General features: G+C 34.6%; 1 protein-coding gene across 5 annotated transcripts; it reads left to right on the plus strand.

The window, feature by feature from the left end:
* Positions 1–4,524: 4,524 nt before the first annotated feature.
* LOC113764124 (BEL1-like homeodomain protein 1) lies at positions 4,525–10,794 on the plus strand. Of its 5 annotated transcripts, none has more exons than XM_027308226.1 (5): positions 4,525–4,704; positions 5,569–7,506; positions 8,674–9,080; positions 9,164–9,224; positions 9,997–10,794. In XM_027308226.1, exons 2-5 carry the CDS (start codon positions 5,911–5,913, stop codon positions 10,501–10,503), a joined length of 2,571 nt encoding a protein of 856 aa, XP_027164027.1. In that variant the 5' UTR covers positions 4,525–4,704; positions 5,569–5,910; the 3' UTR covers positions 10,504–10,794. The 5 variants fall into 5 exon arrangements, with proteins under 5 accessions (XP_027164027.1, XP_027164110.1, XP_027164102.1 ...); XM_027308309.1 differs by having other exon boundaries at positions 5,686–7,506; XM_027308301.1 differs by having other exon boundaries at positions 5,750–7,506.
* Positions 10,795–14,590: the final 3,796 nt, after the last annotated feature.

Raw genomic sequence — 14,590 nt, forward strand, 5'->3', positions numbered from 1 at the left:
CTATCTCGGCTGTCTTGTCCCACACTCTTAGGTCTTAGCTTTTTCTTTATCTTCTTGTTTTTTTTTATTCTTATTACGTATTTGGTGTCACCATTTAGTACTATAGCAGTTGTTTTAAAGTACGTTTCTAATTTAGATTCAGTACTTTAGGTGTCAGGAGATTATCTGATTAATTGTAGGATCAAATGCATGTTTGCGTGGGCTCCAATCTTTTGGACTACTATATCCCTATTTTTCCTCTCTCTTGTTGCTTATCCAATAATGCTGAAAAAGGCAAATACTACCATGCACCCCTAAATACCATGAAGTAGTACATTTGTTTGAAATTAAACTTATTTGAATCTTTTAAAAATAACACTCTACTGAATGAGTTTGAATAGTAGATTATTTGAAATATTTTTTAAAAAAAATATTGTAGTGCTTTTTTGATGTAATATATATGAAATAAATAAGTGATTAAAAAATATATTAACGATGCAATTAACTAAAAATTAGCAAATAAATTACAATTCAAACAAATTAATTGTACTACTTGTCTTGATGGGATATATGTGATTCGAAAAGTTAGTTGGAAAAACAAAAAAAAAATTAGAAAACGAGTTTATGGATACAATTATAAAAATTCCCAAGTAATTGGCTATACAAACACACTGAGTAGTATTATTGTATTTTGATGGGAAATTATTGGAAAAAATTTTTAAGTAATACAAATGTAACACTTTTATAATTTGATATGTGTAAAATAAATAGATAATTAAAAAAAATTGAAAAATTTTACTTATGAGGGAACTATTTATTTATTTATTTGCAGATAATGCCCTACCAAAGTAGTGGTTGTGGTATATTACTATTGAAACGCGTTCATACGGTGGTTGTGGCATATTACTCAAATAGTTCAAATGTGTCTATTGCGACTCATTCTCTTGGAAAAGATACGTCTATTAAATTTTATACAAGAAAAAAACTAAAAGCAAGTTTGTCATATTGGTTTGGATAAGAGACTACTTGACAAAAAATAGAATAATTATTGTATTAGTATTTTTTGTAATATGACATATATAAAATAAAAAATATTTTGAAAATATATTTGTGATTCATGCAAAAAAAAAATCCAAATAATCACATATCCAAACACAGTCATTATTATTTAACAAAAAATTTAGCTGCAACTTTTTTTTTTATTTTTTGGCAATTTTTTATCTCACAAATATTACATTCACTATTACTGTAATTTTTTTGAAATTAATGTTCCATGCAAATGCATTTGAACCAAAAGCATCCTGCAAGTTGTTCTTCAAAAATAATTTATTAAAATGTTTTAAAAGAAGGTATAACTAAGTGGAAGACAAAAAATAACTTTGAACAAAAAGCCTAAATCCAGTATTTGTAAACGACCATTGTAAAAAGAATTAATATTTTATACACTGACAGTGTATACACCATCACCATTGGATGCATGATAACTCGTTTGAATTTAAATTTAAATTTCAAATTTTTCTCATGTGTTATGCATCAAACTGTGACAGTGTACACACTGTTAGTGTATATAAGAATTTTCTCTTATAAAAAATAAGATATAAAAAGAGTTATTTATAGTAGCTTTGGAATGAGGTCTAGTAACTAAAATTCAAATCCTAATAATTAGGGGTCATATTTTCAAATTCCCTTTTTCTCCTTTCGCTCTCATTCTTCTCCTATTTCTTTAAGATATTTGATCGAGCCAAAATATTTTATAATAGTATAAATATATCAACATCGGCAAATAGTAAGTTGAAACATGACTAATTACTGTAGGGATTAATTGATGTTGGAGATGTATTAAGCTTTATTGCAATCCAATCATTGAGTAGACTCAATGGTCAAGAAAAAAATTTTAAAATTATTTTTTATTCATAATTTGAATTCTATACCTAGCAGTTGAGGGTCGGCTGGGTGTGGCAATGGGTGAGAAAGTTTTTTTTTTGTTTGTTGGGAGGAAGGGGGAGAGGGTTTTGATTGCAATCCACGGTGAAAAATGCAGCATGTGCACATCAAAGGTTTATCTCTTATGTGCCAAATTACTATAGGTGCTCATAAATCCAGATGGTATACGACAATTGTTCATGAATGCAGACAGGCTGCTTTAGATTGGCCAACAATCATATAACTTATGCCCTCAATCCCACAAGACGTGTCAAATATGTATTAGGTAAAAATTAATTAGGTTTCTCTTTAAAAAAAAAAAGGAATTTGGGATTGGGAATTTAGATATGGTTAGATGAACTTATATGGTTGGAGTTTTCTCTCAAAAAAGAAAAGAGGGAAAAAAATGTCGAGTACATCCACCAGAAAAATTCTCAACCAAAAACCGGCACGAGCACTACTTAACAGTCCATCAATTCGAAGAGATGCCTAGCATTTACTGGGTGGTATAAAGCCTGCTTTAAGGAGAATTGGATGCCAAAACAACTGTTTAAACTTTAAAGCATATAAACAACATGGGTCAAACCCAAAAAGTGGAACATTTCAACCAGAAAATGTGGCAAAGCAAACATGATCGGTCTGGGTCGAAGCACGAATTTAAGCAATGAAAGGAAAAGTTTATACCTTTAAAATTTTTAATCATCTCCTAATTTGCTTTCAGGGTCATGATGACCCGTCTAATAAGAGTAGTTTACCAAGCACTCGTTAAAATATAATTCGAATATTTTTAAAATATAAAGTTAAATAAGGAAAGCTTATGAATACAAGAAAATAATTATTAATTTATACATTTATACGAAACGTCGTTAGGCGTGATTTAAACATTTTAACAAGTATTTATTGGAAAAACAAAACTTTTCTTTTAAACCAAAGTTCTTATAAATGATGTGACATGCTACATCTAAAAACTTTCCTCCTAATAAAGTAATCATCAAGAATAAAAAGGGAAGATTAATCAAATCCACATTGCTAAGTTACACACCCGAGAATCTGATTGAACAGAAATGCATGGTGCTCCAATCAAGAATCTGATTTCTCTATTTCTTCAGGCAATTATATAATTCGCGAACAGTTCCAAAAAGGAAGACAACTATATATAATTGCATCTATTCCCTTGGCCTATTCTCTCCAAATTTTCTTTCCCAAACTTTACGTACGCATGATGATCAGAATTTTAACGCAAAGATAAGGGTACAGCTTTTGCACCATAACTGAGGACCAATTAGAGAAGTTTCTTATAATGTAATCCCCAAATTAGACATAAACCAAAGGAACCAAAGCTGTACCTCTAATGACGTGCTACCTACCAGTAGTGTCTAGTAATAGGATTAATTGTAGCAGACACTTAACTGACGATATGAGTACTTCCATTAATATAGCAGGGTGAAAAATCCCCCGAGCTTTAGACTTTAAAGTGTACTTTCTTAGCTAAAATCAGTGATTAAGGCCGTATCCACCAACCATAAATATCTTGTTCTTTGGCCTTTCGATGGAGAGGTTTCGATAGGAGAGGTACAACTTTTTCCATGCTAGTGATCTATCATGGAAGTGTCTATATATAAATCATGAGATTCTAATTTATAGTAATTAGCACTCCGTGTTTGGCTTACTATCTATATATGTTTAGCTGATGCTAATGAAATAGTGGAATGAAGAAAGCTTCAAATGTTCTTCAGAAAAGAATTGGATTGATGTTTTGCAGAAACAACGAAAAAGGAGGTTTTTGAAAAGCTTCCCAATTACGTTGAGGAATTAATTCTATTCCGCTTTGAGCGAATTTTTTAAAAGCTTTTGAGAGTATATTTAGGAACAAAAATAATTGCATAATAGTTTTTGAGATATAAGTTATGTAAAATAAAAATTATTTAGAAATAAGTTAGTTGAGAATGTGCTAAATGAATAATTTTTAAATTTTTTTTTTCCAAAGTTGCAATCCAAACAAACTCTCTTTTTTTTTATTATCTTAAATATAATTATATTGAAAAAATGTTAACGCCATAATTTTTTAAGGAAAGTGATATTTGCACTACTACTCAATTAGTCTCTAATATTCGTTGAGAGTTATATTTTTAATGAATGAATTAGAGTATCAGATGCTAAATAAAACGTACGAATATCAATTATCTTTACTAAAATATCTTTAGTGACAATAATATGTAAACCGAACAATAGCATTTACAGTAGTACTTCTACCTCCCTAAAAAGGAAAGATGAAAAAAAAGCCCTGGCCAATTTGCTGCTAATGCTATAGTACAACAATTTGCATCGAGAATTAGTTCTTGACTACAGCTACTCGTGCAAGCAAGAATTTCCAAGACAAGAAACTTTTGAACCCACAAATTGGAATTTCATTTCAATCTCTCTCACTATATTAAAAAACAAATTATTCGCCGTCAAATCTAACGACGTTAAATCCCTCCTATGTGAAAAGCCCAAAAAGTCTTTGTTGTTAACACGGCAATTATCACCTTGGCAATCATTGTCCTCCTACTGCTACGACTACTACTACTACTACTACTACTACTTGCTAGTAGTAGTTGCTACTACTGCTGCACAGCTGCTCCAGCTACCTTCGCTCTTGCCTCCCCAAACCGCCCCTACGCCACTCCTTCTCTAGATTCTCGCCTGAAAATCCATCGGAATCTCGCCGGAATAGTTATACTGTCCATAGTTCAGAAGGGTTCTTCTCGATATCAAGATCTGGTTCCAAGTCCAACTTTCATTGTATCTTCTTTCTTTGAGGTAATGAACTAGCTCAGCTAGTTAAATTAATAACTTTTTCCGGTGAAAATTTGTTTTACTTAAATCTTCTTATCTTTGACACTCTATTTAAAGTCCCTGTGTGATGTAGTGTTTCTTTTCTTTGTTGTTCTTTTTTTCTGCCCCTGAAAGTTCAACTCAAGCTTCTCGATTCTTGAATTTATGCATTTTCACTTCATTCAAAGTGAATAATGTCTTTTTCTAGCTCAGGTAAGTGTTTAAACCATCCCTTCCGTGGTAGCTTCGCGTGTTAGAACCCCAGCTTCCCGGCTTAGATCCATTCGTGTAATATCAAAATTTAAAGGATTTTTATGATCCGAAGATTGAATAAATTCCCACAGAAGCCGCTTTTTTTTTTTAAAAATTTAATCTGTTGATGAAAAACGTTGAATGTCCACACTATTTGCTTGATTTCCACGTTGCCTGACTTGGTTTTACCCAAACGCCCATATTCTAGTAGGTTAACGTGTTGAGTTTACTATTTTCTGAAGCTTTTGTTTAGTTTTCTGGTGAAAGTTTTGGTGGTAGAAGCAAGTATTTCTTGACAAGGTGGAACTGCAGCACAGTGAATGCATTTAGTTACTGTGTATATATAGAAAACTTTGAAGAATGAGCCATGTAAAATAGTGTTGCTTGGCCCAGAAGGCTAGGTCTTTGACAACAGCTTCAAATAAAAAAAGGTTTCAAAATGGCAAACCAGTTGTTTAAATTTCAGAGTTCTTTTCTGCACCTTTCTCCTTTAGTATCATCAGTACTATTACTCAACTCTCAAGGTCCAAAATTTTCTTCTTCGTTGGCTTCTGTTTGCTTTTTGTTTCTGGTCGTCTGATGATATTGGTACTCCAGGATACTCCATTTCCTAACAGCTACAATCCTCCACATGGTCTTCATCAATTCACTTCATTTATTGCCTAAACCTGCTGCAAGTCTACGTGACTTCTCTCTCTCTCTCTTTCTCTTCAGTGGAATTCCTGTGCTGTATTTGTCCCTTACCAGCTATGCATTCTTGTTCGTTCTTGTACACTAGATGATATTTCCATCGGATTTGGATCGCATGCAGCAGTTTCTTTGGATCTCCTTGGACCATTTTCTTGCTGAAGGTACGAAGAACTCATTTTAGGCCTTCATTTACGATAACAATGAGATGAGTGTGTGGCATTGGAGAAGTGGGATTTTTTGGGAAAGGTTATGGAGACAGGCAACTTTAGGCCTGAACTGCATGTAGCACAGCAAAGCCGTCGTGATAAGTTGAGGGTTCAACACCATCCTAATCCGTGTAACCAAAATGTGGAAGTCTATGCAAATCAGTTGGTTCCATTTTCTACCCATGAGGGTCTAAACCCGGATCTCATTCAGCTTAGAAGTATTAGGTATGGAAATTTATCGTATGAACCGCTAGTATTTTCATCTGAAATGCTTGATTTTTCCACAAATTCGCAAGCTTTGTTAGCTCACAGTAACAAGGATGTTACAATGTTGCATCAAGAATCGAAGCGGATAGCCGGTGATGTAGAAGATCCATCTACCAATCTGTCCAATACTCTCCCATCAAATGTCAATTCTTCAGCTAAAGTTAGTGGTGACCCACAAAATTGTAGCACTTGGAAAAGCATTGGTTCACAAGAGAGCTGCGACTGGATTACTAATTATACAAGTGGATCCGCTGGAGGCATTGATAGCAATCACAACCCAATTTTTGTCGGAGGAGGCTTGTCTGGTTCTTTGAAGGCTAATAACAATAATCCTTCTACTTCCACAATATACTTCAATAAGCCTAGTTCTTCCTATGGCAATCATCATGAGGTCCGCTCATCTTTGACTAGTCCACCTGGTGAAATTTCTAGCCGTAACAGCCCCAAAAATCATGTTGATCATGTGCATTTCAACTCGCCTTCAGTTTACCATACTGCTAATACTTTTCAAGAAGTTTCCTCTGCCACTATTATGACACAGGAGCTAGGAGTGGCAGCTATTGCTCAACAACACAGTAAGGAAATTGCTCATGTTTCATGGCCTAATGGTGGAAACGAGCTTGTGCTCCTTCCAGCCTATGCTGATCATTCAAACCCTTTAGGCCTTAAGCATGGTTCTGGTGAATGCCGTCGATGGAATGGTGAATTAGAATACTGTGCAAGTACTAAGAATGCTGCAGAGAGAGACCATAGATCAATTGCAAATGATAGTCCTAATACTCAGGCCTTGTCTCTATCACTTTCGTCGGTTCCGTTGTCCAAATCATATGCATGTCAGACTGGGGAGAGGATTATGTCTGAAGATTTGCATTCAGGAGCTGGTTGTTTTAGCAATATTCAAGAGATAAAGGCCTTGAAGTCTGACTATCAGTGTTTTGATTCAAAACCATCATATCATGGTAAAGTCTTGGAAAGTGCTCAACATGATATGGTGGGAAATCCAACTTTTGCTCATCGGGCTGCAGGTCCACTTGGTCCATTTACTGGCTATGCAACCATACTGAAAAGTTCAAAGTTTCTAAAGCCAGCCCAACAGCTATTGGATGACTTCTGTAATGTTTTCGGTCCAAAATGCACCAAAATGCCAGAGCCACTGGAAAGGATTTCAGCTGAGATTAGGGCCTGTGATGATGCTGTCAATGCTAATGAATCCATTATTGGAGCTTTGGCTGGGGATTCTGGTGGCTCATCATCTACATTCTACAGTTCCAATGAAAAGACACAGGATCATGGAGGTTTAAGCAGCCCAACTGAATCTTATCGGCCAGACTATCTCCAAAAGAAGGCAAAGCTGTTGTACATGCTGGAGGAGGTTTGTAACCTTCTTTCCTGTCATTATCTGGATTCTTAATATGCTTTACTGGTTATATAGTTTGGTATTTGAATATGATAATTCTGGAACTCGACGTCAAGCAAAAAACACATATTCATGCATTGACAAGAAAAGAGAGCTCACTAAAATTCCTACAAAACTAGGGTGAGTATTTGTTGTTTTAGTGGGATCAAAAGTTCTCTATTAGCCAGAAACTTTCCGTTTTTCTCCTATCCCCCACATCAAAATCACAAGCCTACATGACTTTTGTTCTTTAGTGGCAATGAGGACGTTTTTGGTACTTATCTAGAAATAGCCTCCTAGCTACTAAACTTAGGGGCTAAGCAATTATTGTAAGGAAGTCTCTTGGTGCTATATGCAAGCTGTACTGGATGATATTTTTGGATTGGTGGTCTGAGATTACTGAAAATGTATTTGTGATTAAAGTTTGCATTAATTTGTGTACCCTCGATATTAACAATTTGACATTTTGCCTATGGTAATAGTAGTATTTCAAGGACATTGCAGTCTACAATTTTAGATTCAACTAAGTAAAATATTGTTTTAGCTGTACAGTACTGAGATATGGAGTAATATCATAATGTTGTTAATTCTCAAAAACCAGTACAAATGTGAACTTCTTTTTGGAATGTCTATTGATGTAAGATTCAATTAAAATTTCTTCCATAATAGTACTAGTGTATAATCAAGATCTTTCTTTCTATTATTCTTACCCATTTATTGTATTTTTTTTCATCCTTGATTTTCTTGTGGACTATTCTCTTTCCCAATTTTATTATCTTCATTGGCAAATGGGCCCCGGGAAACACAGTAAGTCTGTTAGCCTGCAATACATCTAACATAATTAAAAGAAACAGCGTGCTAACATCTAGAGCTACCATGTATGCATAGATATTTGCCAATGTTTAGAGCCTATATTTATGCATGGCTGCACGCTAGATTGATTCATCATGCATGTTTTTTTAAATTCCTCTATGCTTCTTAGCCATCAGTAGAATATCTCAATATCATGACTTAACAAAAGTCATGATCTGCTGTGACTTCTACATCGTTAATTGCTGTTACATATTTCTGCTGTGCTGTAGCTGCAATATATTCATGCTAGAATTCAGCTTTTGACATCTACATCTGCCTTGTTTTTGAAAGGTATGCCGAAGATACAAGCACTATCATCAGCAGATGCAAATGGTTGTTTCATCCTTTGAGTCTGTGTCAGGTCTTACTGCAGCCACCCCTTTTATTTCTCAGGCCTTGAAGACTGTTGCTAGGCATTTTCGGTGCATCAGAAATGCAATCTCTGACCAGCTAAAAAATGTAAGGAAAGCTCTTGGAGAAGACTTGGCATCCCCTACAACGGGCACGAGCAGTAGTAAAGGTGACATCTGTACATCAAGGATGAAATTGATGGATCAGACCTTCCAGAAGCAGAAAGTTGTTGGAGGAAATGTGGGTTTCTTTGAACCCCAACAGCATGTTTGGAGGCCCCAAAGGGGACTGCCAGAACGTGCTGTAGCTATTCTTAGAGCTTGGCTTTTTGATCACTTCCTTCACCCGTAAGTCCACAATTTTTTGGACTTGGAAGAACCATTCATTGACTCTCAATCTAACTGAAAATGAATCTCATCTGTTATTTTAGGTATCCCACTGATGCAGACAAGCATATGTTAGCCACTCAAACTGGATTAAGTCGAAATCAGGTATAGTAAGCTCTTGATACATTTACATGTTAGAGCAAGAAGAGAGGGTAGGTGATCCCTCTCGCAGTTCTTCCTGTTTTACTTTGGTGTTGTGCCGTCAAGTTGTTACCTTTATTTCTCCTAACCAATGAGTGGAGACATAATGTTATATCAGCTTCATCTAACCCTAGCTAAACAGATGTCCAATTTGCAATATGATCTGGAGAGCAAAGATGCTGCAATAATAAGGATGGGCTAAACGATAATGGAAAAGAAAAGAGAAAAATGCAGCATAACTAAAAGATATACCGCTTTAGAATGGTTTTCCTTCCAATTTCTCAGCTTACATGCTACTTTAGCGCGTTATTTCGGTTCAGTATATGGCATTTGGATGAGTATCTTTGGATTGTAGAAAAAGCAATCCTATCATCTGTTTGTGGTAGATAGAGTTTACTCATACAGTAACCATGTCCTTGCTTTTCCCTTTGAGAACTAAATTTTCTACTGCCAGATTTAATTCTAATTCTGGCTTGATCTATTTTGTGAAGTTTGAGGTATTTCATAAGAAGTTCATATGTAGGATCTGAGATTAAGACTTGACCCTAGCACCGTCATTTTCCTGTGAGGAACATCCTTAGCCCCCTAAATTATTGGGTACCAAAGGAAGTGATGGGGGCTTGTATCAGATGGCATTTTGCAGTGGAAAGAAAAGTTGCAATCATCTAACTTGTAGACCAGGCTCACTTTCTTTTAACTCCTTTTGGCTAATGTTTAGCTTGGATTTGCATTTCAGGTTTCAAATTGGTTTATCAATGCTCGTGTTCGAGTGTGGAAACCCATGGTTGAAGAGATACACATGTTGGAAACTAAAGGGATTGCAGAAACAGGTGCCAGTGTGGGAAAAACTGATGGAAAGGCTATGACTGAAATTGTTAGCCGATCAAATGATAGTCAGCCTCTGAATAGGCTCAACGCTAGTAGATCATCTGAAAAGCAGGTGGAGTGTTCGGATGTTGGATCGTCGGTATATATGGGATCTAGAATGAATGATGATACATGGAATCAGAAGCGGAGTCGAGTTGAATGTCATGTTCCTGGAAGCATGGATGGTTCATTGGTGGGCTTCGTGCCATACCAGCAAAGCGGAATTGAGATTGGAGGGCTTGGAGCAGTGTCCCTGACATTAGGTCTCAGGCAAAATGCAGATGGTGTGCAACCACAGCATCCATTGCAGCAGCAACATGAAAATCAGCTAAGGCGACATTTTGGAGATCAGATAATTTATGATTTTGTGGGTTGATTTTTGCTTGTTATGGCTGTCTTCAGGGATTTAGATGCAAAATAGTAGCACAAGGTGAAGTACCATTATTTACTATGGTGCTGCACAAGGCATTTATCAAGTAGATTATTTCCTTTTTTCTTTTTTTATTGGAAGTATGCTTCAAGTAGACTGTCCCAGATGAAAATCGATTATCAACCAATTGAAAATCAATCTCGACTGAGAATGTACTTATATGCTAATGTTGCTTGGATGTGGGAAATATATCATTTCCATAATTGATCAAAAGTAATTAATGAAGTCCAAAACACAACTTTGTAGTATTGCTGGGTTCCTGTAGGCTGTAGCCCCTATTGCTTTCTTAATATGTGGCATTTTCTTTTTGAGGAATTTATCAGCATTCTCAAGTTTTGCAGCTTTTATCTTTTAACCTGCAAAATTTAAATGCGTGGATTGAATCCTTCGGATGTTCATGAAAATACCCTTTTTTCCTGCGTGGGTGGTCTCTAGCATTTAAAGAAGGAAAAAAAAAAAAAGAAAATCAAACGATGAGTTTTATGCATTTAGAACAGGGGTTGCAACTGCAAACTTCTGTTTCTCGTCAACAAAAAGAACAGATGTCCAAACCATTTTGTAGTCGTAATTAAAATTCTTCTATTCCCGCACCACACTCGGAAAAATCAAAATAAACAAATAAATTACTTTCTATTCTTGTGATTTTATATTTTACTATATAATTTTTTTTATAGTTTAAAAATTTATACATAACTCTCTCATGATTTGAATTAAAGTGTTGCTATTAGTTTTTTCATTAATACTAATGGTCAATATTAAAAAATTAAAATTAAAATAATAAATTATTAAATTCACTCTTCACTATTTTTTCCCAAATACAAAAAAGAATAAAGAGAATTAAAAAAAATAGATAAATAAGAAATAGGAATCTTTAATGGCTGCAAATTTTTAATGTATTTTTTATTTCTTATTTATCTATTTTTTTTTCTTTTCTTCTTTTTTGCATTTGGAGAAAACTTTAGTGGGCCAAAGTACTATTTGTAAAATCATCTCTACCCTTCACAAAGAAAAACAAGAGAAAGAAAAGGAAGAAGAAAAAAAGAAAAAAAAGCAGTGAAAGGGTAAATTTATCAATTTATTAGTTTGATTTTAAATTTTTTAAATTTTGACTGTTAATTTTATCAAAAAAAATTAACAATAACACTTTATCCAAATCATGAAGGGTTACGTATAAGGCTTTGTTTGATAAGCTGATTCAATATTTAAACTTAATGGGTTTGATAAAAAAAAATAGAACATCTGAATTAATTAAGTAATGCTAAATTTTCTAAATAAAACTCGCACCAATAAATAAGTGATAATTTATTCACTTATTACTTATCACTTAATGTGATTGTAGTATCCTAAATCGGTGGAATAAAGAGGAAAAGAATGATTTAAGGACATGGGTGCTTAGGATACATAGTAATTTTGGATTAACCATTTTGGGTCTGTGGATTTCGGTCCAAAAATTGATTGGGTTTGCCCTTGGTCTCGGATTGTGATAGTTGATATCAGAACGAATATCGTGTTGTCTCTGTATGGGGGTGAGTTTGGGCCAGCGGGTTATGGTTTTGACTGTGCAAAAGGAGTGTAAGGAGCTAAGTGCCATGTCATGCGGGGGTCACTTCTAAAGGCCTTACGAATCTAGAATCAGATCATAATCAAGTGGACAGTTTGAATTCTGATGAATTTTGCGAGAACGCAAAGTTCTAAAGGTGGGGATAATAGAGTATCCCACATCAGTGGAATGAAGAGGCAAAGAATGGTTTAAGAACTTGGGTGTTTGGATTACATTATAATTTTGGGTTAATCATTTTGGGCAAGTGAATTTTGGTCCAAAAATTGTTTGGGCTAGCCCCTGGATCCGGATTGTGATAGTGACAGTTTTCACTTATTACTTATCACTTAATGTAATATTATTCAAATGTATCAAATTAGTATGGGTAAAAAACAAAAAATCCCCTGTGATAAACCTAATATACAAAAAAGCTCCCCTGATTTTAAAACGTACAACACGACATCCCATGTTTTGAACTAAATTGTAAAGGTGACGGAATTCTTTAAAATTAATGGGGACAGATGAAATGACAAAAATGCCTTGATGCAACTAAACAAAAGATAGTTCAACAAAATCATTTGTTTCATTCTTTAGAGAGAGAGAATTGGGAGATAAGGGGTAGAACGTGTATATTTGTTAAAAATTAGGTATAAAAAATTTGTTTTTAGATTATAATAAGTTAATTCCATTAATTTTAATGAATTCATCATTTTTACAATTTAGTTCAAAGCACGAGGGGTAGTTTTATACGTTTTGAAATCATAGAGGACTTTTCTGTATATTAGCTCTATCACAAGGGATTTTTTTGTTTTTTATCCAATTAATATTTAACAATTTAGTAATTTAATAGATTCAAATTTCAAATTCAATTTTTAGATTTCAGTTTTATCAAATACAGAGTTTTTAAAGAACAAGACGGTTATGTGGTAAAGTACCAATTCATTGGAGGATAAAAGGTAGTTTATCCATAAAATAAAAGACAAAATGAAAGGAAATTTGTTTTAAAACTGCCCTGTCTATATCCTGAAAAAGGTTTAGTAGGTCATTGACCTACCAGACACCAAACACTCGGTGTTTTGTGGCCCATTGTGATCCATTATCGGGCCTAGGCCTAATAGTCATAGAACTATTCATGCATCCTCAAGCAAACCCCGGGATCTCTATGGTTCAATTGCGATATGTTTTTTAAGCCGTCTGAGGTCCACCACTACTGCACATTCGTGCGTCTGAAGGACCGCTTTGGGCTGGAAACCAGAAACAAGTCCAGAAACCAACTTGGGTTTTTCTTGTCAAAACCTTGAGAGGAAGAATCCATGGGATCTTAAGAACGTTGAAACTCCACCAACAAGGAAATGAGCCCGTCGAAATTAAACTGTGTCATTAACGAACTAAACGTTGCCTGGAAATGTGCAAAGAGGCTTCACTTTTCTGATTTGGTTCTTCAATATTCAACTCAAATGTTGCCATAGAATTGATTGTGGGATTGTTCTTCATGCTTGCTGCAATTGCGTTACAGCGTTATATTTTTATGTCAAGATAAATTCTATGTACTAGCACTAATCTAGTTCGTAAAATTTACTCAATAGTGTTTAGATTCGTTGTCTATTTGTAGTGTAACCTATAAATATAGTCTACTGTACTATTATTATTATTAGGGTCTTTTTAATGGGCACCCATTAATACATCTATTCTATTTGTAGTTGTAATTTTGTCGCACAATTCCAAATCTATTTGTATATTGTTTTTTTTACTCCGAATGAATATAATTCACCAATTGTCCGTTACAAATCCAACTCAGATTATTCTCCTCAACTAATAATGAAAACATATCTGTTTGGATTGTAAGTTATTTGGGATTATTTGGGATATTTTTACTGTAACACTTTTTGTGATGTGATGTATGTGAGATAAAAAGATATTGGGAAGATAAAAAGGTGTATTGGAAATTGTAAAGATGATGTAAGCAAAAAAAATTGGGGAAATATGAAACAATCCAAACAAATCTTCAGACAAAAATTACCACGCGAAATTCTCTTCATTATGTTTTGCCTTTTCTTTTCCTCAAGTTTGGACTAAAAGGAAATCAAAGATTTTATTTTCTTTATTTACCATGCATGCATGCGCCATAGCCACAGCCATTTCATATACTAGGATACATGAGGATTATTCTTCATAATCGATTATTGACAAACAGATAACCCTATTGTACAAACGTACTGATGGGAAAACTCCACCCTCACTGATTTTAGTTTTAACTCGAAATAGGAAATAACTATATATAATCTTCATTACTAAACTTCCCAAGTACTTACGTAGCTAATTATTCTTAGTTCTTGCGGGCGTCCGAGTCATCACCTCCCATGGAGCCACCTCCGCTGTGATCGTTGAAGTCCTGCCTTGGTAAGTGATGGTGATTATCCACGCTTGATCCGGAGTTATCATCGATTTTACCCTCATCATTTGCGACCAGAAATCTCTTCTCTTGCTCTTGCA

The sequence above is a fragment of the Coffea eugenioides genome, chromosome 1 (assembly GCF_003713205.1).
Source record: "Coffea eugenioides isolate CCC68of chromosome 1, Ceug_1.0, whole genome shotgun sequence".
Classification (NCBI taxonomy): domain Eukaryota; kingdom Viridiplantae; phylum Streptophyta; class Magnoliopsida; order Gentianales; family Rubiaceae; genus Coffea; species Coffea eugenioides.